At 52.5% G+C, this 21,268-nt stretch overlaps 1 protein-coding gene across 1 annotated transcript; it reads left to right on the forward strand.

Annotated features, from left to right (window-relative positions):
• Positions 1-2,040: 2,040 nt before the first annotated feature.
• On the forward strand, positions 2,041-21,167 carry IRAG2 (inositol 1,4,5-triphosphate receptor associated 2). Its single transcript, XM_053462086.1, has 39 exons — positions 2,041-2,659; positions 3,254-3,364; positions 3,632-3,812; positions 4,470-4,546; positions 4,633-4,711; positions 4,814-4,972; positions 5,209-5,326; positions 5,558-5,608; positions 5,690-5,767; positions 6,027-6,083; positions 6,601-6,660; positions 6,969-7,033; positions 7,438-7,540; positions 7,831-7,974; positions 8,048-8,149; positions 8,307-8,470; positions 9,569-9,683; positions 9,921-10,083; positions 10,648-10,709; positions 10,912-10,983; positions 11,400-11,508; positions 11,838-11,967; positions 12,945-13,023; positions 16,086-16,132; positions 16,208-16,278; positions 16,744-16,854; positions 17,338-17,396; positions 17,544-17,595; positions 17,705-17,762; positions 17,884-17,911; positions 18,018-18,158; positions 18,312-18,446; positions 18,771-18,915; positions 19,142-19,179; positions 19,380-19,442; positions 19,711-19,766; positions 19,893-19,997; positions 20,100-20,195; positions 20,805-21,167. Exons 1-39 carry the CDS (start codon positions 2,065-2,067, stop codon positions 21,046-21,048), a joined length of 4,323 nt encoding a protein of 1,440 aa, XP_053318061.1. The 5' UTR covers positions 2,041-2,064; the 3' UTR covers positions 21,049-21,167.
• The last annotated feature ends 101 nt before the right edge of the window (positions 21,168-21,268 follow it).

A 21,268-nucleotide genomic window follows, 5' to 3' on the forward strand; every position in this document is an offset into this window, starting at 1 on the left:
ACACAACACACCTACACTCACACCCCTCAGGGTCAACGCGGCGTGAAAACACCGGCCCCCGGGTCCCAGCGCAGTCAAAACACGGCGTGAATTGGGTCAGAGCAGGGGGAATCGGGTCAGGGCAGGGGGAATCGGGTCAGGGCAGGGGGAATCGGGTCAGGGCAGGGGGAATCGGACGCCATCAACACGAAAGCTGGCACTTTAAGGCTGCAGTTGCCTATGCCACGCGTTGCGTTTTTATGCCCCAGGTATCCAGCCGGCTCGCTAGATCCCCGTTCTCTGGTGCTGGAAGATTAAAGCTGCTGTTCCACCCACTCTGCTGAATTTAACCATTTAGTAACTAAACGCAGACCAGATGGATCGTTCCCAGCCCTGCCCAGAAATGATCCTGCAACCTCGCATCATTTATGCCGGGAACTCCTAATAGTCACGTGACATGACACAGCCTCTTAAAACTCTTTATGTTGTTTCTTATGTGATCCGATTTTCACCCGCCTTTCCGACTCGCCACGCAAAATGAACTATTTCATGAGACCACTAGGTGGCGACAAAATCCTTCCGCATCCGGCACCCTGTTAGCCAATCCCTTCTTTAAATCCCCTCGCTGTATTACCCTCTACCACTTCTGCTGGGAGGCTGCTCCACGTATCCCCCCCTCAGTAAAGTAAATCTTCCGTTCCATCTCAGTCTCTGACTCTCTAGTGTTGGATTCCGCTCTCTTGTTGTAATTTTTCTCCTCCTTTGAAATAAATTCCCCTCCCGTTGTTTATTAAATACCAAAGTTAGATTGTAAGCTTTAAGGCCCAGCGCCCGCCACACCTTTTATTATGGTTATAGCCCGTTGTACAGCGCTACTATATCTGCTGGTGCTGAATACATAGAGCGGAAATGGAGCATCACATAAAATGGGGACGCTGCCCCTTTAAATCTCCATAATTACCCCAGCCGAAGGGGCAGATTAGGATTAAGTATTGATTTGTATAGCGCCGTCATATTCCGTAGCGCTGTACCGTGTGCCGTATTCCGAGTACACTTCGTGGAGGGTTAAGGTTTGGTTATATTAGCCGGTGGCCCCCGGCGGCCCCTTGAGCCGGTGTCCAGGGGAGGGATTAAGTTTGGGCAGGGAGGCGCTGCAGGGGTTAATAAGTGATTGAGACACCTGCGCGGGGGAAGCCAGACTCCGCTCCCTGCCGCTGCCGGAGGGTCTCTGCTGCTGCCGGAGGGTCTCTGCTCTCGGCGGCTCCAAGCGTCCAAACCAGGTGGGTCTGGAGGATGAAAATGTTTGTTTTTATTTTTTAAATTAAGCCGGTCCCGCAGAAAATGGCAAATATGGATTTTTTATTGTTTTTAATGACATTGAAGTCTCTGTTATGCGAGTCCTGCCCCGGCCGCCGTGTTAAAGTCCTGCCCCGGCCGCCGTGTTAAAGTCTGCCCCGGCCGGCGCTTACCTGCTTAATGCCAAAGGGTCCTCCGCACGGCTTATAATATAAAAGGAAACGAAAAGCAAAGCGGGGGCCGAGCGGAGCCGACATGGGGGGCCGGGGAACAAAATACCCGAAAAGCCCTTCATTTCTGTGTAAATACGAAGCGTAACTTTACTGCGAGTCTCTAATGAACCCAGAAATGTGTTTAATGCCCAGAACCCCCCCCCGGCAGATCGGCCCCATCCGGCCCCCGTCTAGTCGCCCGTCTCTCCTGCTGTAAAGACTCAAACCTTAATCAGTCGTTGGTCTCGTCTTAGATTCAGGAGCCGTATGTCTATCCCATGCATGTTTAATACCCTCGCTGTATTACCCTCTACCACCTCTGCTGGGAGGCTGTTCTACTTATCTGCCACCCTCTCAGTAAAGTAATACAGGGGTGACCTGGGTTATCAATCTATTTCCAGTCTTAGCCCTCCAAGATCTGATGGCCAAGATTACCGCGCTCCCGAAGAGGCGCTCTCGCAGATTACGGGGAAATGTTTGCTTTTAATTCTGTTTAAGTTTTTTTTTAGAAATTTAAATGTTTTTTTTCTTCATGTTTTTTTTTTTTAGTTTTTATCAGAATTTAACGCTCTGAGTCATGGCCGAATCCGGATCCGCCACCAAGCGGCACAATCCGGTGGACAGTATCTGCCGGAAAATCAAGACCATTCAGATGCGCGACCAGGACTCCAACCCCAACCTGCAGATTCCCAAATTCCAGTCCCGGAACTTTGACAGCCCCCAGTCCAGCACCAAGAAAAACCTGGAGGAGGTTCTGAAGAACCGGACCGTGAAGAACACGGAGCGGGACCTCGTCTGCTTCTCCAGTCCCTGCGTCAACAACACCTTTTCCCCGAATCCCCAGGTCTCCTCTCCCTGCCCCCCCCGGCACGCGCCGGACAGCGACTCCCCGCTGGGCAACGCCACGTATTCCGTAAACACGGTGTCCAAGGACAAGGTCGCCAAGGTTTGGCCCTCGTGCCGGTCGCAGAGCTGCTCCACGCCGATGGTCTTCCCCCGAGATCTGCCCTTCAAGTTCCCCCACTCTGCCCTGCCTGTCCCCGAGGGCCGGAGCCTCTTCGTCGACGACCGGGTGCTCCCTGCCCCCCACAGCTTCTACTTCACGGACCGGCGATCCGATCATTTCCCTCTCCAGTCTCCGGTGGTGAAGAGACTGTCGATGAGCGAAGCCGGTAACTTCACTAAAAACATGCATTTCCCCCCCAAAAAAAACAATCCTCTGAGCTGCTATTGGCTGCAGGAAGCTGTGACATCATCCCCGCCAATAGAATGAGACGCCCGCCCGTTCCATTAAAACACAAAAATATTACATATGATGATGACGCCTTCGTTGCTGAACAGTTGGATTAGATTGCGAGCTTTGGAGACCACTTCAGTCTCTAAATAAGCCAATAAAGTTTCCTAGAAAAACATTACCCGCCAGCAGATCGGCCCCATCCGGCCCCCGTCTAGTCGCCCGTTTCTCCTGCTGTAACGACTCAAACCTTAATCAGTCGTTGGTCTCGTCTTAGATTCAGGAGCCGTATGTCTATCCCACGCATGTTTAATACCCTCACTGTATTACCCTCTACCACTTCTGCTGGGAGGCTGTTCCACTCATCTCCCACTTGTAAATCTGTCTGTGACCCGGGCTGGTGTTTGTCAAACATATTCGTGATGGGAATATCTCATTCGGTATTCTATGTATTTCTTTAATAACTTTATCTGCCGTTTCCGTGGCGATACTTTTGCGTCTAAAGAACCTTTTAACGGTTTCTGCGTTTTAGGTCTGCGACGGGCGATGGAAGCCAAGACCGAGACGGCGTCTGAAGTGAGTTTGATCTGCGAGGAAGACTTGCTGAACAGCATTTTCCACGCGTGTGACACGGACCACAGAGGTTGGTGGCCGGCGCTCGCAGGGGGGGTGCTTTAGAGCGGCGCGCGGATTGTTTGAGCGCCGTTTAGATTAATAGATTAATAATTTCTTTGAATTGACCGAATAATCAAAATCTTCCTCCATATAAAGTAATGTTTTATCGGTGGGCGGGGTTATATTTATTCGCGTGGCAGGAAGTCTGTTTAGTTTCGGCGGCCTTGGCACAGGAAGTAAAGCGCGCGCGGGAATAAGGCTTCCCCCATGTGACGCGCGTGGCGTTATTATGCAGGCAAGGTGGCCGTGTCGAGGATCGTGGATTACTTGCGCCACACCACGAGCCGTGGCTCCGAGGACAGCGGTCTGGACGAGCTGTGTAACATGCTGGATCCCGAGCGACGCGACATTTCCATGGACCTGGACACGTATCACGCCATCATGAAAGAGTGGATCGACGACTGCCGGAACAACGGGTGAGTCCGGGGAAAAGTCACGTCCGGAGCACCCCCCTCACGAAAAATTACTGCAGTTTTTGGACATGAAAAATACTGCAATACTGCACTTTCACTGCATTTGTACCTCACTGTACTGCACTTTCACTGCAGTTATTTTTGTACGGAAGAACGAATGCGATAAAGCTGCAGGACATTGAAGCACGACTGTAGGTTTGCAATATAAAAAAAAAAGTGCAGTTTTGTAGTATTTTCATGTCCAAAAAACTGCAGTAATTTTTCGTAAGGGCCGGCCCGGCTAGCCTTCCGTTATTTATTTTCTGGACAGATTATTATTATTATTATTATGACAGATTTATTATTTGGACAGTTTTATTATTTATTATTAGGAGAGTTTATTATTTTTCTGGACAGATTATTATTATTATTATTATTATTCGGAGAGTTTATTATTTTTATGGAGAGTTTATTTTCTAGAATTATTATTAATTATTATTATTATTATTCGGAGAGTTTATTATTTTTCTGGACTTTTTATTATTATTATTATTAGGAGAGTTTATTATTTTTCTGGACAGATTATTTATTAATTATTATTATTATGAGTTTATTATTATTTATTATTATTATTATTCAGAGAGTTTATTATTTTTTTACCGGTGTTTTTCTCCTCTTCAGGGCGGATAGTAAATGTAAAGACTCGGTCCTCGGCGTGGAGGACTCCATGTTTAAGCTGCGCGAGAGTCTTCTTGCAGGTCCGTCCTCCGATCGTAAGACTGTTCTCATAGCGTTCGGTCTCTTTTCTGTGTGATGGCGAACGCTCTCCCGTCTGTCTCTGCAGTGCGGCGGATCTCGGGGACGATGAACGTCACGTCGGGGAGTTTGGAGGCTTTCGGAGGAGACGTCTCCAGAGGAGATCTGTGAGGGGAATCTTACTGACCCCGCTCTGTGTTATTTGGGGGTCTGGGAGGTCCCCCCAGACCCCCCCGACTGACCCCCGTCCTCTACATTCTTCCCCTCAGGGAGACCTCGGACCTCATCACCTGTGTGGCGGATCTTCAGTATAACAACCAGAAGCTCCAGGAGCAGCACCACAAGCTGAAGACGACCGTCGAGAACCTGGAGGAAGCGAATCACCGGCTCCTGGAGGAGAACGAAGAATTACGGAGCCAGTGGAAGAGGTGACCCCGACCTGCCCCGCTCAGCAGGAATACCCCACGCTGGGGCAATTAACTGGTTAAATCACATCGGGGGTGCGCACGCGGTTAATTAACTCCAAATGGTTCATGACTGGATCCGAGCCCCTTACCTTTCTGGTTTTTTTTTCTTATAATACTAAAAAACCACTTTTTGACTTTTTCAGACTTTGGCAGATTTTAGGTATTAATTTATTTTTATTTTTTCCTCCCCGTTTCAGCGTCCAGCAGTCGGTAACCAGGGCGAGAGCGCTGAAGGACGAGTTGGAGGAGATGAAGGTCAGCGCGTCCGCGTCGGAGGAGAGGAAAGCGCAGATGGCGTCCCAGAACAAGCAGCTGGTAAAAAACCCGCGCCTTATCGGACCCCCGCTATCAGGGGCCGGCTGTCGGCGGTCACAGGCGAACGGAAGCCTCGCGTGGCCTCCGGGAAAATATCTGCCTGAACGGGGCCCGGTCTCCGCGCCGCCGCCGCTCCGGGTCTAACGAGAAGGCGATTCCGGTGACCTGCGCGGCGACGGCCGTTAACAAATAAATACGTTTTCAATAAATGTTTTTCTTTCTTTATTCAAGGAAAAGGAGAATTTATCGCTCGTTCATAAAATCAGCTCCCTGCAGGAAGAGGTGAGATTCCTGACCCCCCCCCCCCGGGTATCACTCTGCAGTGTTTGGGTTAAAAAAAGCATTTATTGGTTATCTTTTCAGAATATGAGGAACGTTCTGGAGGCCGAAGGCCTGAGGAAGACGATCGCCGAGGTTTCTGATAAAGTCGCCGTTCTCCAGGTAAGCTGTGAAAGACGGACTTTCCGTACCTTAGAAGGGGAGAGGAGTGATCTGCGCTGGGGGGGCAGAAGGACGTTTTACTTTACTGAGAGTGGTGGATAAGTGGAACAGCCTCCCAGCAGAAGCGGTAGAGGCTAATACAGCGAGGGGATTAAACATGCATGGGATAGACATACGGCTCCTGAATCTAAGACGAGAGGTTTGAGTTGTTAAAGCAGGAGAAACGTTTTTTTTGTGATTTTTGTGTTTTTCTGTTTAGTTGCAGTTAAATGACTCAGAAAACGCCGCGCAGAAGAAGGAGGCCGCGCTGCGCATGGTGAGGATAATAAATACCGTTTTTCTTTTATTATATATAATTTTATTCCCCCCTCACATCGTGAATAACCCGACACGGAACGAGGGTGAAAGCAGGGAGTCGAGTTTTGGCCCCAAATGATCTAATTTTCCAAATCGCGTTTTTTTTCAATGTTTTTATCATTGAAGGAATTATCGGATTCTGGCGCTTTGCTCCCCAAATTCTTGCCCTTTGGGGGGGGGGTATGTTTGTTGCTATAAAATGTCTCGTATTCGCACGCGAGGTCCTGGCATCCTATAGATCCATGAGATGTAATGCGTGACATCACGATGCAGCCAGTGAATGATGTCATCACGAGGGAGGGGAGGAAAATTTGAAATGGGAATAGCCTGTCTTGAAGTGAAGGTTTTTAACAATTTATTTTATTTTTTTGGTTTTTTTTATGTACAGGATGCGCTTTGTTAAGCCGGTGAAGCTTTTATTTAGTCTTTTCATATTTTTTTTTCTCTGAATTTTGTTAAATTTGCTTCCTCTGCAGAAGGATCTCTACGTGGAGGAGCTGAGGTCCACGTTGGTGGAATATTCCACTGTCATAGAGGTAACATGGCTTCCTTAACTGACCGTTTAGGGGCCGCTCCCCGGCCGGCGGCACAGCGTGGGCCAATATGGCCGCCGGGGGTCACACTGATTGAGTTGTAGTTTGGGGGCCGGGCTCCTCGGTGTCTCGATTTTGTTGACAGAGTTCCAGCTCTGTAATTTATCTTCATTGGTGAAGTCGGACGCGTCGTCGCGTTTGTGGGGTTCGTCGTGTTTTTGGGGGTCGCGGAGAATCCATTAATCCGGGGTCTCTGCTGAGCGGAAATTAGATTTTTATTTCTTCTCCGCTGTTTTTCCTTTTATTCCTAGAATCTGAGAATCGAAAAAACTAAACTGGAAAATAGCCTCCAGCAAATGGAACAGGAGCTGCTCTCGTAAGTAATGCTCACTCACACTCACTCACTCACACTCACTCGCTCACTCCAAGGTTTGGGGTCACTGAGTGGTTTTCATGGGAAAACGAGGACATTTCTGGCTGTAATATAATTACAAAAGGGATTTATAACCATTAATTATCCTTTTACACTTAAACTTGGATCAGGGAGCACACAACCCGCCACTGGAGCACAGGAGTGATGGGAGTGATAAAGGGCCGTTGGAACACAGGAGTGATGGGAGTGATGAGTGATGGGAGGCCTCTGTATGCTGTTTCTAGCTATAATAGTCTTTTATAAAATTAACCCTGTCTGCTCTGGATTTCTGGACTGGATGGCGCCTCAAAACGCTCCCAGAGTTTACGTTACGCAGTCTGCCGTCTCACCCGATTCTTTCTTCCCAGGAACGGAATCGCCTCCCCGTTAACGTGTAAATTTAACCGCCTGATGTCTGGAGGTCTGACCTCCCTGCACTCGGAGCTGGAGCTCGCCCAGCAGTCTCCGGAGGTAACGCTTCATTCTTTGTGATAATAAGGGGGGGTTAAATCTGTTATCGGATGTCTCGCATCCAGAGCTTTCTTGCTTTAACGCTGGCCTGAGGAGCCTGGAGCCGTTTGGCCTCCTGGCCTGGAGATCGGGGTCACCGGGGTCGCGTCGGGTCTCTTCTGATATTGACGCAGAAGACCCTCCATTAAAATGATTTTAATCCCATAATCTGCCTCCCGCGGCATCGCGCTCTTCCCACTGTGCATCCCTCGCTCTCACTCACACTCACCCTCTCTCTCCTTATCTCGCAGATCTCCGGAGCCGAATGGATGTTTTCTTCCGCTGGGAACACGTCGTCCCTCGATGTCACTTTAGACCGCGAGGTCCTGCTGCTGCTTCAGGGTCCTGGACAAGAACAAGTGGGGGCCGAATATAAATCCATCCTGCAAACCTTGGTGAGAGCACTTAATCTTATCCCCCCCCCGCCCCGGTCACTCTGCTTCTTCATTTCGGGTTTATTTCTTGCAGCAGGAGGACTCCTGCGCGATGGCCGACCTCGTACTCGTGTCTCTCCAGCGGCTGATGGATTCCGGCGTCGAAGTAACCGACTTGCCGGGGAAAATGCTGGAGGTACGGACGGAGACGGCGGAGCTCTGTGCGCTTCTTACCGTTCTGGGGGGGGCGGACGCGATGAATGCGGCGATATCGGCGTGACGACGGCGACCCCATCCGGGCCGGGCCTCCCGTGGTTAATGCCGTGTTTTTTTGTTTTTTTATTTTATTCCAGATGATAAAGTCGGACCTGAGAGAGAAGCGGAACGTCTGGTCGCGGAGTCTGAAGCAGCTGGAGAGGCAGAAGGAGTCTCTGGACAAGGAGTTCGTGAAGATGGCGAGTAACCTGCGGCGCGCCAAGACCGAGCACCTCCACCTGCGCAAGGAGCTGTCGGCCAGGTGCGCTAAACGGCGCGATTCTCGACGATTTATTCCCGGTGCGGCCAAACGATCAGATATTTATCATGGCAAAGCCGCCTTTAAGTGCAGTATCCATGGAAACCAGTGGAAATTTCTTATTATTCAGTTTCTTTGCCCAAGAAGCGTTAATCTGCTCTGTCAGACCCTTTGAACGCAGGGACTGTAAGAAGCGCGGCGGGAGTTATCGGCGCTATGAAAATAAAAATGTTCTCTGGCAGCCGATTCGTGCGGAAACGTTGGATTCTGCCCCAAAAACCTAAAACTATTCCAAACGTCCCCGGAATTCTCCCTCCTCTGATATCTCTGCTGCGGGCCTGGCGTGAGCCGCTCCAACTGCCCCGGCGGGGGGTGGGGGGGGTGATGGGGGCAAGGGTGTATTAAAGAAATATATATATAATTTTAAAAAATTCCCTTTTATGAGTCTTGGAATTTTTTTCGTTAATTTATAACCATTTTAGGTTAAATGAAAAGGATTTTGTAGATTTATTTAATCCTTAAAAAATAATAAAAAATTAATTTCTGTAAAGGCTTTTTTGGGTTTTATTCCCTTTTTTATGTTTTTGTAATGGGAACCTGTATTTTGCGAGGCGGGGGGGGGCTCGTTGCCCCCTAGGCCACCTGCAGTAATTGCCGTTTAGCGAGCCGTCGCCCCCTGGCGCAGACGCTGTCATTCGATCGGCTGTCGCGTCGGCGTGGAGAGAGAGACCGGGTCCAAATCACCGTCTGAGGACTCTGCTGAGTTTGGTTTGATGGAAAATCTCAGAATTCGATTCCTTTAACCCCTGGTACATTTGGGTCGCGGGGGTCCAGTGGCCTGAGGGCCCCCCCCGGGGCAGTTTGTGCCTGAGACTGCTTTAGTCGGGTAACATTTAGACAATTTGGGGCAGAAGAGATGCTGGGAGAGGCATTTGGGGTCTCCCCCTGCCCCCCCCCCGAATGCTGGAAATAGTTTTTTTTTTCTGCAGATACTAAAACTTTTTTCTGTGTATTTACAGGAAAAGCAGGTGTTTTACCCTCCCCCCCCTCCCCCTCTGTGCAAAACGTCAATTTCTTGTGGTTTTTGCTGTTTCTGCGCAGACTTCACGAGCTGGAGACGGTCCGACAGCAGCAGGAGGACGCCGAGGGCAGAGCATGCGCCGCTCTCAGCCGACTCCGAGACTCCAGCGCCAAGGAGGAGGCTTCCGGTAAGAAGGTGAGTCCGACCCGGCCCCCGAAACCCTCGAGCATGTGAACGCGTCTGGTACCGCTTTACCGGGGGGGGGGTCTTTAACTCCTTAAAAAAACTCTTCCAAAAACCGTTACTCTGGGAGAGAATTTCTGGCTAAATCGTGCAATTTCCGGGTTCCTGGGAAGCTGCCGGCGCTCGGTGTCTGGCGGTAAGCGGCGCTCGCTGCGTTCTTGTATGCTAATGAGTTGCTCGCGCATGCAGATCGGGGAGCTGGAGGCCGCCCTTCGCAGCGCGTTGGCCGAGGCGGACTCCGCGAGGAGCGCGTTGGAGGAAGCCGTCGGCAAACAGAGGGAGCTCTCGGTAGAGAAGGCGGCTCTCAGCGCCGAGCAGCAGGCGATCCGGGAGAAGAGCGACGTCCAGCAGAGTGAGTAACCCCCCCCCGGGTGCCCCGGCCGCGAAGGGTTAATCCGCCGGCTGCGGGGCGGACGTGAAGTTATAGAGAGAAGGGGGTTTAATACGTTTTCTGAGTGCCGGTGAAGGGTTAAAAACCCCGGACCTATCGCACGCTGCCGCCAGAATCCGTTTTCTTTATTTACGGCTTTTTGGGCAGCGGAAATTCTGCGGGTTTTGGGGTTTTTGTGTTTTTTGCGCTTTTTAAAGGTCTCTGGCGGGGTAAAGAAATAGGAAGTCCAGGGGCCGCGCGTCTGCTGTGTAACTCGGTGCTACGGGAAAGGCTGATTTTTAACGCACGGGGCAGGTTTTTTATGGGGTAATTATTGGGTAATTTCATAAATTGGGGGGCTCATGAACCCCGGGGCAGGACCTGGTAGAGGGTAAAAGCTGCGTGGGGGTTACCTGCCCTGCTTGGGGCACGATGGCGTCTTTATCCTGCTGTCGGGGTACTTCGCGGCTGAGAGTGTTTAGCAGTTGGCGGCTGCCCCGGGGGTGGGTGGTATTTATTCTGACCGGGTGACTTCTCTCCCTGCAGAGACAATCAACTCGCTGCAGGAGAAGCTGTTCAGAGGGCAGCTCTGTGGCCTCCTGTGTCAGGTGAGAGCCGCGCATGTCCGTGTCCTGCCTCCGTGCCGCGCCGCGCATGTCCGTGTCCTGCCTCCGTGCCGCGCCGCGCATGTCAGTGTCCTGCCCTGCATGTTTACACTGTGTGAGTGGTAGATAGACGGAGCAGCCTCCCAGCAGGAGTGGTAGAGGGTATTATCCCGGCGTTTAGTTTTGGTGTTTTTTGCCCCGTTAGACGTGTTCGGAGCGGGACGAGGAATCTGATTCTGCGGTGAACGACCCCGAGCGGGCGACGCGTGGCGAGGAGGTGAGTGCGGGGGGAGAGCGGGCGGCGTGTGGCGGAGGTGAGTGCGGAGGGAGAGCGGGCGGCGCGTGGCGAGGAGGTGAGTGCGGAGGGAGAGCGCGTGGCGAGGAGGTGAGTGCGGAGGGAGAGCGCGTGGCGAGGAGGTGAGTGCGGAGGGAGAGCGCGTGGCGAGGAGGTGAGTGCGGAGGGAGAGCGCGTGGCGAGGAGGTGAGTGCGGAGGGAGAGCGCGTGGCGAGGAGGTGAGTGCGGAGGGAGAGCGCGTGGCGAGGAGGTGAGTGCGGAGGGAGAGCGGCCGCCCCGAAGTAAACAGAAATCCGATAAACCGGTGCCGAGCGGAGGCCGGCCCCCGAAATCCGCAGAAACGTGCGTTTTCCTCAAATGCCTGTTTTTTTTTGTTGTTTTTTTTAACTCCTTTTCAGAAAAGCTGTTTTTCTAAGAGATTTGGTATCCAGGAGACCGGCCGCTTATCCGGAGCGCACAAACCTGCGCGCCACCGGGGCCCCGTCTGCGTCTACACCCCGCTGCTAGGTGAGCGGCGCTGCTGCTGGGCTTTGGGGGAAATCCACTTATTTTTAGGGGCGGAAAAAGTGCACATTAAATAAAAACGCGAGAAACCGGATCCCAGTGAAAGGGGCGACTTAAAGGGCCGGCGTCCTATTTATCAGGCGGCTCATTTGTGGGGTTTATGAATTGCGCGTTTTGATGTATACAGGGCGCGGGGCGGGCCGGGGGGCCGGGTGGTTGCCGTGCTGTTCGTTTGGCGTTCCCGCTGTAAACATTTCACTATGATTAGGGGAACTGAAGTCTTTTTCCATTTTAAGCCGCCGCTCCGCCGCCGCCGACTCTTTGTGTTTCAGATGCGCTGACGCTGGAGATCCTGCAGCTTTACCCCGGACGCCGCGCGCACAACTACCCCCGAGACCCGTCCAAACGCCCCGAGCCCGGCAGGCCCGCCACGTCACGGGGGGCTCTACTCAACCTAAACAAGTGAGTCCCGCGGCGCTGCTTGCGCAATCCCGGCTCGGATGGGGCCCTGGGCGCGCGGGACGAGGGCTTTCGTTTGTTTAAACGTCCTCTTATAACCTCGTCCAGAAAACCCTCCGCCGCTCCTTAAATGGGCCGCGTGGGGCCGGTGGGAGGGTTTAACCCCTTGAGCGCTGCAGGCAATAGCAGCGCCTTGCAAAGGGTTAACAGAGTTTGGTTATGGAAATCAGGAGGAGGCCCCCCCCCTCGCGTTTCGCTTTGGCACGTCGGGTGCTTTAAAAAAAAAAGAGAGCCGGCACGTCCTCCGCACCTGTCCGGGGGGGCCTGACGGCTGGGATTCGTTACTCACCGGCAGACGGATAAACAAACGAGAGGCGCAGCTTTCCTTCTAATCCGCGGGCGCTGCGAGCAGAAGAGCCTCGGCGACCTCCTGCCGGGAGAGGTTCTTATTACGCTCTTTGTGGGGTCCGAAGGATTTATTTACTGAGAGGGTGGTGGATCAGCGGAACAGCCTCCCAGCATAGGTGGTAGAGGGTAATACAGCGCGGGTATTAAACATGCGTGGGATAGGCTGGCGGAGTCTTTATGTAACGATTTCCAGGCTTCCATTCTCTGTTTGTTTTCCTTTTATTTGTAAACAAAAATTTGTTTCCTAAACGTTTCTCAGTTTGGGGTTTTTTGGGTTTTTCATTAATTGTCGGTTTGGGTCTCGTTTTTTGGGATAATTTTGTTAGAAACGCGGTTTTTATCCTCGTCTGATAAAGCGTTCGCTGCTGAATCCTCCGGCGTCCCGCGGAGCCCAAGGGGTTAATCTCTCGTTTAATTTCCTTCATTTACTGAAAACGTCGCGTTTTTAGAATCTGATTTTATATAAAAGTCGAGTTTGAGGGGAAATTCATTTTATTTAAATATTTTTAATAAAACCCCTTTTTCTGCTTTTTCTATATATTTCACGTGTGTTTCTTCTCCCCGTCCTGTAGGGGCCGCTCCGTGTCGTTGGGGGTTCAGACCGATGCGGCAGATTTCGGGGTCCCTGCGATGGATGTCGGCCGGCCGGAGGTAAAACGGCAAAAAAATGTTTTTTAACTATTTTCTGACTTTCTCTCCGCCCCTCTTTGTATTTCCTATAAATTCCCTCCGAACGAGAGACCTCAGAGGTGCCGGGATGGGATTCTACACTGCCATGCGCGTCGAGGGCTTTAAATCCTCCGGGGGGGGCGGGGGTTGTTTCTTAAGATTTTTCCACCGTATATCACGTCCCCCAACCCCCCCCCCCCCCGGCGGGCAGTTGCTGACGGCTTCCAGATACCCCGTATATAATCTATATATATAATATAAGAGCCGCGGCTGCTCCGGTTTCCATCGCGCTTCTTCCTCGGGGTCTTGAAGGGGTTTTATCCATTTTAAGAATGGTCGTCATGGAAACGGTGACTTGTCAGGTGGTAAAGTAATTCTGAATGGAGTCACCTGTATTCAAGCAGGGATTCCAGCTGTGATGAAGCAGGGAGAAAAGAGCCAATCGGGACGCTCAGATATCATTGAATCAGAGGAGACTGTGTGACCCCGAGAATCTGCCCCTTCACCCCGACGCTGGGGTAACAACCCCGGATAATCTGTCCCTTGCCCCCGAAGCGCCCCCCCCACGTTTTCGGCGTTTAGTTGGAAAAAAACCCCTTTTTGTTCAGAAACGGCAGGAAGCTGAAGCAACGATTCACTTCCCCATTTCTATTTAAATGTCGCTTCTCTGTGCGGTTACTGCGACCCGGCGCCCTGCTGGGAGGGGGGGTTACTGCGACCCGGCGCCCTGCTGGGGGGGTTACTGCGACCCGGCGCCTTGCTGGGGGGGGGCTACTGCGACCCGGCGCCCTGCTGGGGGGGGTTACTGCGACCCGGCGCCCTGCTGGGGGGGGTTACTGCGACCCGGCGCCCTGCTGGGAGGGGGGGTTGCTGCGACCCGGCGCCACGCTGGGGGGGGTTGCTGCGACCCGGCGCCACGCTGGGGGGGGTTGCTGCGACCCGGCGCCCTGCTGGGAGGGGGGTTACTGCGACCCGGCGCCCTGCTGGGAGGGGGGTTACTGCGACCCGGCGCCACGCTGGGGGGTGTTGCTGCGACCCGGCGCCACGCTGGGGGGGGTTGCTGCGACCCGGCGCCACGCTGGGGGGGTTACTGCGACCCGGCGCCCTGCTGGGGGGGGTTACTGCGACAAGGCGCCACGCTGGGGGGGGTTACTGCGACCCGGCTACCTGCTGGGGGGTTACTGCGACCTGGCGCCCTGCTGGGGGGGGTTACTGCGACCCGGCGCCCTGCTGGGGGGGGTTACTGCGACCCGGTGCCCTGCTGGGGGGGGGTTACTGCGACCCGGCGCCCTGCTGGGGGGGGTTACTGCGACAAGGCGCCACGCTGGGGGGGGGTTACTGCGACCCGGCTACCTGCTGGGGGGGTTACTGCGACCCGGCGCCCTGCTGGGGGGGGTTACTGCGACCCGGTGCCCTGCTGGGGGGGGTTACTGCGACCCGGCGCCCTGCTGGGGGGGGTTACTGCGACCCGGCGCCCTGCTGGGGGGGGGGTTTACTGCGACCCGGCGCTCTGCAGTGTGTGTGTGTGGGGGGGGGGAGTTGTGGTTACTGTGACCCTAGGGTGCCCCGGTAATTATGGATAATTATAGAGTTAATAAAAAATATGAGGTGGGGGGGGATAACTTGTGCATCGCGTGCGAGCGGCCATCTCAACTTAACGGGGAGGAATAATCCTGCAGATCCTGGGAAGTTATCTCTCCCCTGCTAAGTTGCTGATTGTTGCTGATTGGTTCAGGCAGTGGGGCGGGGAGGGACTGCTGCTCCCCGGCAGCTGCTGAAGTAATAATCCGGAGGGTTTTCTCGATGATTGCGTCCGATAAACATTTATGAAGTCGTTGTAAACGCGGATTCTATAAACCACCTCTTCCCGTCGGCCGCGGCTTTTTCTTGTAAACGATTCCCGGCTGGGAGGTTTCGGGACTCGCTGTCGGGGGGGGGGGTCTCGCTGTCGGGGGGGCTTTGGGGTTTTTCCGCACAGATGCCGCAATTTTTGGTTATTTCACTGTCGCCCCTGATTTATCCAAATTCCTCGTTTTCTCGCACGGAGAATATTTCTGTATTTTCACGAAATGATGAGAAAATCACTAATTCCTCCCCGGCGTTTGCTGCCAGCGCTGTGTGTTTAGCTTTTTCTTCATATATCTTATTTAGCTTTTTTTGTTGTTGTTATGAAAATAAATATATTTAATGTATTTTGTTTTTTATTGATTTTAATATTATATATATGTATTTTTTATTATATTATTTTGGGGCTGCTCCGGCCGGGTAGAGGCCGTTCTTCTGATTGGGAGAATTGGGTGTTTTGGTTTTTTTTTTAATAATAAAACCCGAGCCCCCTGTTTAGTAAATCCGTCCGATTGGCCGAAACTCGAAACATCAAAACAAAGCGCCATGAAACGTCCCCCCCCCCAACACCAGCAAACACCCCCCCCCGTCACGCGATTCTCCGAAAAATTCAAATCATGGAAGTGCGAGCAGCCGGGATTTGCATGCAGAGATCTGCAGGGGGGGGGGGGTGCAGGGTGTCGGGGGGGGGGTACATAGAGAGCGGCCGGGTCTCTCGGTTAGTTCTCCTGTATTACGGAGCCGGCACAGACCGGTCCATTTTCCGCCCCGGGGGCCGATGTATGTGGGGGGGGCTCGGGTTGGGGGGGTGCGCCGGGCGCTCGTTTTGTCTGCAGGGAAATTCCGCTCGGTTCTCCCGCGGGAGGCGGAATGTAAATCCTGATGATTCACGTTATTTACCATCGCAATTATTTCCATACCCCCCCCCGCTGCCGATTAACCCCCGAAGCGCCAGCTGCTGATGAAATGTTTTTGCACCTACTGGGATGCAATAAGAGAGCGGAATCTAAAACCAGAGGCTGAGATGGAAGGAAGCTTTTCTTTACTGAGAGGGTGGTAGATAAGTGGAACAGCCTCCCAGCAGAGGTGGTAGAGGGTAATACAGTGAGGGGATTAAACACGCATGGGATTGACATGTTCTCCGTATAGCCGGTTTGTTGCCCCCGCGGCCGGTAACGAGGAAGTGATCTCTGTTTCAGGAGCGAGTCTCGGGGCAGCAGGCGGAGGGCGAGGATCTCGGCTGCAGGTCGGTGTCTTCGTTTTGCGCCAATTTGCCGCTTTTTATGTCTTTTCCGCGTTTTCATCGTGTTTCTGCCGACAGGTCGGATCTAAACTCCCCCCCGGCCACCGACGGCCCCTCACCTTCCCCGGAGAGAACCCTCCTGCCGGCTGGTAAGAGACCCCCGTCATGTCGGTCCGGTTCTATAGGTGGGGGGGGGGGTCTCAACCCGATTATTAAAAGAGAAGAAATATCACAAGAGACCGGAATCTAACGCTACAGGGTCAGAGACTGAGATGGAACGGAAGGAAGTTTTACTTTACTGAGAGGGTGGTAGATAGGAGGAATGGCCTCCCAGCAGAGGTGGTAGAGGGTAATACAGTGAGGGTATTAAACATGCATGGGATAGACATACGGCTCCTGAATCTAAGACGAGACCAACGACTGATTAAGGTTTGAGTCTTTACAGCAGGAAAAACGGCGGCTAGACGGGGGCCGCCGGGGGCCGATCCGCTGGGGGGGGGGGGTTTCATTGTTTTTGGGACATTTTCATTTTTTAAAAACCTATATTTTTCCAGCGTCCCGTTAAGGATTCTGTAAACTGACTTTTTTTTAACCCTTTAAATTCTCAAATCTAGAGCAGGACCCTGAGCCGGGGGTGATGGAGGAGCGGGGAGCGGCATCTGTGGATGTGGCAGAGACGAGCAGCAGCAGCGGACAATCCATGCCGGGTGGCGGATCAACGGAAGGTAGCGGGATTACGGCAAACTTCACTGCCCCCCCCCACTGCCCCCCCAACCGTCTCACCTGCAGCGAGATACCCGGCGGATGGGAGGGGTCCGGCGCGTTTCACCAGATTTTTGAGGGGTACTGCGGGGGGGGGCGTTCAGCAAAAATACCGAATCTGGTGATGCGGAGACAGAATTCCCAGGGAAATATTAGTATTGGGGGGGAAATGCAGCATTTTTAATACTTAAGCTGTGGCTGTGAGTGATCGGAGTGTTTATAGGATGAGTCCGGTTACCCCGTCAGCGGTATTTATATTCCACTTTCGTGCCACGCCCCCTCCGCGCTCTGCCACGCCCCCTCCGCGCTCTGCCACGCCCCCTCCGCGCTCTGCCACGCCCCTCCGCGCTCTGCCACGCCCCTCCGCGCTCTCCTTGCCGTTTTACGCCCGTTCCATACGTAACCCGCGGCCGTCTCCGGTGTTTCCGCTTCTCTCTGTATTTCAGGTCCGGTTCCGCCGCCGGGGGCCGGTCCGGGTCGTGAGAACGCTGGCGGCTGCAGCCCGGTGAGTCTCTGCGCCGGGAGCGCCTTTTATTTCCGCCCCGATTTATATTCTTAATATCTCCGCATTCAATTAACTCTTTAGAGCCTGCAGGAGGAAGAAAATAGTTTATCCCGTAATAAAAGATCTAATCAGCCTGTTTATTAACAGGGGGGTCCTGAGGAGAAAATTGGGGGGCCGCGCGGATCCACGCCCAGCAAAGGTGAGAAACGTTATTCTGTTCCTAAGTTAAAACGCGCCCGCATTAATTCCCGCGGAGGTCTCGTCGCTGACCTCGTACGTTTTTATTGGTATTTTTTATTAATCTGCAGGAAGCCCCCCGGCCGTCTCTCAATCGGGGTCCCAAAACGCAGCGTTTGAGGAGAATCGGTAAGTTTGGGGTTTTTTACTGCCCTGGGGGGGGGTATTTTATTGGGGGGGGGCAGGTTCTTCCTCCCCTGACGTTCTGTTTCTTCTTCCTCCCCTGACGTTCTGTTTGTTCTTTTTGCAGCGGCTCTGATGGCGAGAAGGCGATGGAGGTAAACGCTGGATCCAGGACACTCGCTTCTGATCTCTCTTCTCGTTCTCAAGATTTGAAGCCTCGGTAAATTGTCTGTTTTTTCTCTTTTTCCCCCCAAACCGTAGACGGAGTTCCTGCGATTATCCCTGGGGTTTAAATGCGATTTGTTCACGCTGGAGAAGCGGCTGCGTCTGGAGGAGCGATCCCGCGATCTGGCCGAGGAGAACCTCAAAAAAGAAATCGCCGGCTGCGTGAAGCTCCTGGAGGTGACGCAGGATCGGGGGGGGCAGGGGGGCGGGGGGGGTTCAAATATTTTATTTATTAATAGAATTCGTTTTTTCATGAAAATCATTCCTATTTTTATTTTTTTGGGGATCGGGGAGGAATAAGTTTTTGTAACCTGGTGCCCGTCCTCCTAGGCTTTAACCCCGCTGTGCGAGGAGGACAATCAGACGCACGAAGTGGTGAAGAAGTTGGAGAAGAGCTTGCAGTTCCTGGGTCAGCACTCGGCACGGGTCGCCTGCCGGGCGGAGATGCTGGGCGCCATCCATCAGGTGCGGGGCGGGGTGAGAGGCGGGACAGGGGTGGTACACGGGGCGGGACGGGGGGCGAGGAGCGGGTTCTCGGGGTGTTGCGTTTTATCTCTTTTCTTTGCTCAGACAGTGAATGGAAACAATGTTTCCGTGATGCGTTGTTGTGATGTCATAACGTTACTGGGAGGAGGGAAATCTTTTCACTTAAAACTCCTGTGATTTGGTGAATTTTCTGGGTGTTTTGGGGCCGTTTCTGATTATTTAACTGTTAATCGTCTTTGTAACTGGGGGTCCCAGAGCGGCCCCGGCCCCCCGGGGTGATAACGCCTCTCTGTTCCCGCGCAGGAGAGCCGCGTCAGTAAAGCCGTCGACGTCATGATTCAGCACGTGGAGAACCTGAAGCGCATGTACGCGAAGGAACACGCCGAGCTGGAGGAGCTGCGGGAACTCATCCAGCAAAACGAGCCCCCCCGGCTGTCCGCGGAGCGAGGTGGGGGTCTGGGGGGGGTCTGGGGGGCCGCGCTCGGCTGCTACGGACTGCGTGCTTTACTTTATATTCATGTTTTGGGCGCGGGGATTTGTTGCGCTTTCAGTGTTTTGTGTTTTCTGTAAACGCGCCGGACGCCGCTCATCCCAGCTTCCTGCAATACAACGCTCTCATCACCTGTCCGCGAGGGCCGCCCGGCGCTAAAAATATCCTGTTTATCTCTTTTCAGATGATTTGCATAAACTGCCAACATCGCTGATTGCAAAGGTCAGTCCCGCAAACCGCACCGTTTAGGGCAATAAATAAAAAGAGGTGTTTTTTTTTAATTTATTTTTTTCTTTTTTCTTTTCCTCTTTGTTTCCCGAATCGTTAATCGCCAGAAAATCGCATCGCAAAAGTCCTGAAAATTCTATTTCCGATCCGCTCCGTCCTCTCATAAACTAACTCTGTTACTTTGTACCCCGTAGCCGGCAGCGCGCAGGGTCAGTATGCCGACCTACACCCGCGGCCTGGGCACCTCGCCCCCCCTGGTAAGTCTGATTTATCTGCTGGCAGATCGGCCCCATCCGGCCCCCGTCTAGTCGCCCGTTTCTCCTGCTGTAAAGACTCAAAGCTTAATCAGTCGTTGGTCTCGTCTTAGATTCAGGAGCCGTATGTCTATCCCATGCATGTTTAATACCCTCACTGTATTACCCTGTACCACTTCTGCTGGGAGGCTGTTCTACTTATCCGCCACCCTCTCAGTAAAGTAAAACTTCCTTCCATGAATATATTAAGCCGGTTTTATTCTGTTTTCAGGACCCTTTTGGATCGGAAAAGCTGGATGGCAAATTGCACAAGAGATCAAACAGCTGGTGAGCTGGAAATGCGTTTCACACTAAATTTTTGGGACATTTTACTGAAAAGCCACAAAAGCAAACGTCTTTTTAATATTGATTTTATGGAAATATTGAAATATTTATTATTTTTTGTGAACTCAGGAAGCTCGTGGGGACGAAGCAGACGACGAATACCAGTCCGATATTACAGCGCTTTGTGGCCAATTACACGCGAAGCGACCCCGCCGAGGAGAATTTCATCAAAGAGTGAGTCTCCGGAACGTCGCGCTTACTAAAACTGTTTTCTTCTTTTTATTTGTTTTTAAAACTTGGCTGGAGTTGTAATTTTTTTTTCTCCTGAACGCGCAGAGACGAGGCGGTCGCCGAGCCGCTAGAAGAGACGAAGGAACGGATAAAGCCCCACGCCGTGGATCGAGGTTCCTCCCCCGCGGAGCCGTGTTCTACGTGAGTCCAAGCTTTTCTTTATTGTCTGAATAGAGTAGCCCCAAAACCTATATATTTATCCGACGGGGCCGCCAACCCGCGCTTCAGCAAACTGCGATTATTTGAGCGTTTTATTTATATGAAAATAGATTGAATTACATTTTTTTTTTTTTACATAATAAATCCAGCATACGCGGGGTGCCCCAGTTTGGGGGGCTCCCGGGTGCTTTGAAGTACTTGGGTGTGAGAGCGACCAGCTGGAGACCCCTGCGTTGGTTCTAATCAGTCATCAAAATAGAAGCCCAGAACCCGCTGGCAGATCGGCCCCCATCCGGCCCCCGTCTAGTCGCCCGGTTCTCCTGCTGTAAAGATTCAAACCTTAATCAGTCGTTGGTCTCGTCTTAGATTCAGGAGCCGTATGTCTATCCCATGCATGTTTAATCCCCTCACTGTATTACCCTCTACCACTTCTGCTGGGAGGCTGTTCCACTTATCTACCACCCCCAGTAAAGTAAAACTTCCCTCCGTTTAAGATCCATGCATCAGGGTAAAGTAGGCTGATCTGATATAAAATATAAATAATGTCTCTTGTTTACATAGAAACGGGTAAATAAACGTGTTTTTCGGCAGTTACAGGAAGCTGCACTTCTGGGCGTCCAACACGCGACTCTTTCTGTCGAGCGTCAGCCGTCCGGTTCTGATCTCCGTCCTGGCGGTTCTTCTGCTCGTGGTTCTGCTTGGCTTCCTCACCGGGCTCTCCTTCCAGCGACCGGCTGACGGGGAACCGGTTGGACCCGGAGATTCGTGGACCGCGATCCAGCAGTTTTTTTGGCCTTACGCCGGTCTTCACCATAACGGGCAGCCGCCGGTGTGACGGCCATCGCTGCGACCCAACGTTTACACGCCGTCCGTGATATAAATGGCGCTTTAACCTAATTTAATGTCTCCTTCACTGATCAGCGGGAAACGCGCTCCGCTCTTTTCTATACGTTTGTCTTAAATAAATAAAAATTAGAATAAAACTCTCAGGCGCGTGGATCGTGAAACTTAACTTTTTGGGTCTGCGCAGTTTACAAAAACCATGAGATCTGGCA

This window comes from Spea bombifrons, chromosome 4 (assembly GCF_027358695.1).
Source record: "Spea bombifrons isolate aSpeBom1 chromosome 4, aSpeBom1.2.pri, whole genome shotgun sequence".
Lineage (NCBI taxonomy): Eukaryota > Metazoa > Chordata > Amphibia > Anura > Pelobatidae > Spea > Spea bombifrons.

Coding starts and splice junctions, on each gene's coding strand:
- IRAG2 (XM_053462086.1), top strand. CDS start 2,065: ATGGCCGAATCCGGATCCGCCACCAAGCGGCACAATCCGGTGGACAGT. Junction 7,034..7,437: donor ATGGAACAGGAGCTGCTCTC/GTAAGTAATGCT, acceptor CTTTCTTCCCAG/GAACGGAATCGCCTCCCCGT. Junction 20,196..20,804: donor CCCGCGGAGCCGTGTTCTAC/GTGAGTCCAAGC, acceptor GTTTTTCGGCAG/TTACAGGAAGCTGCACTTCT.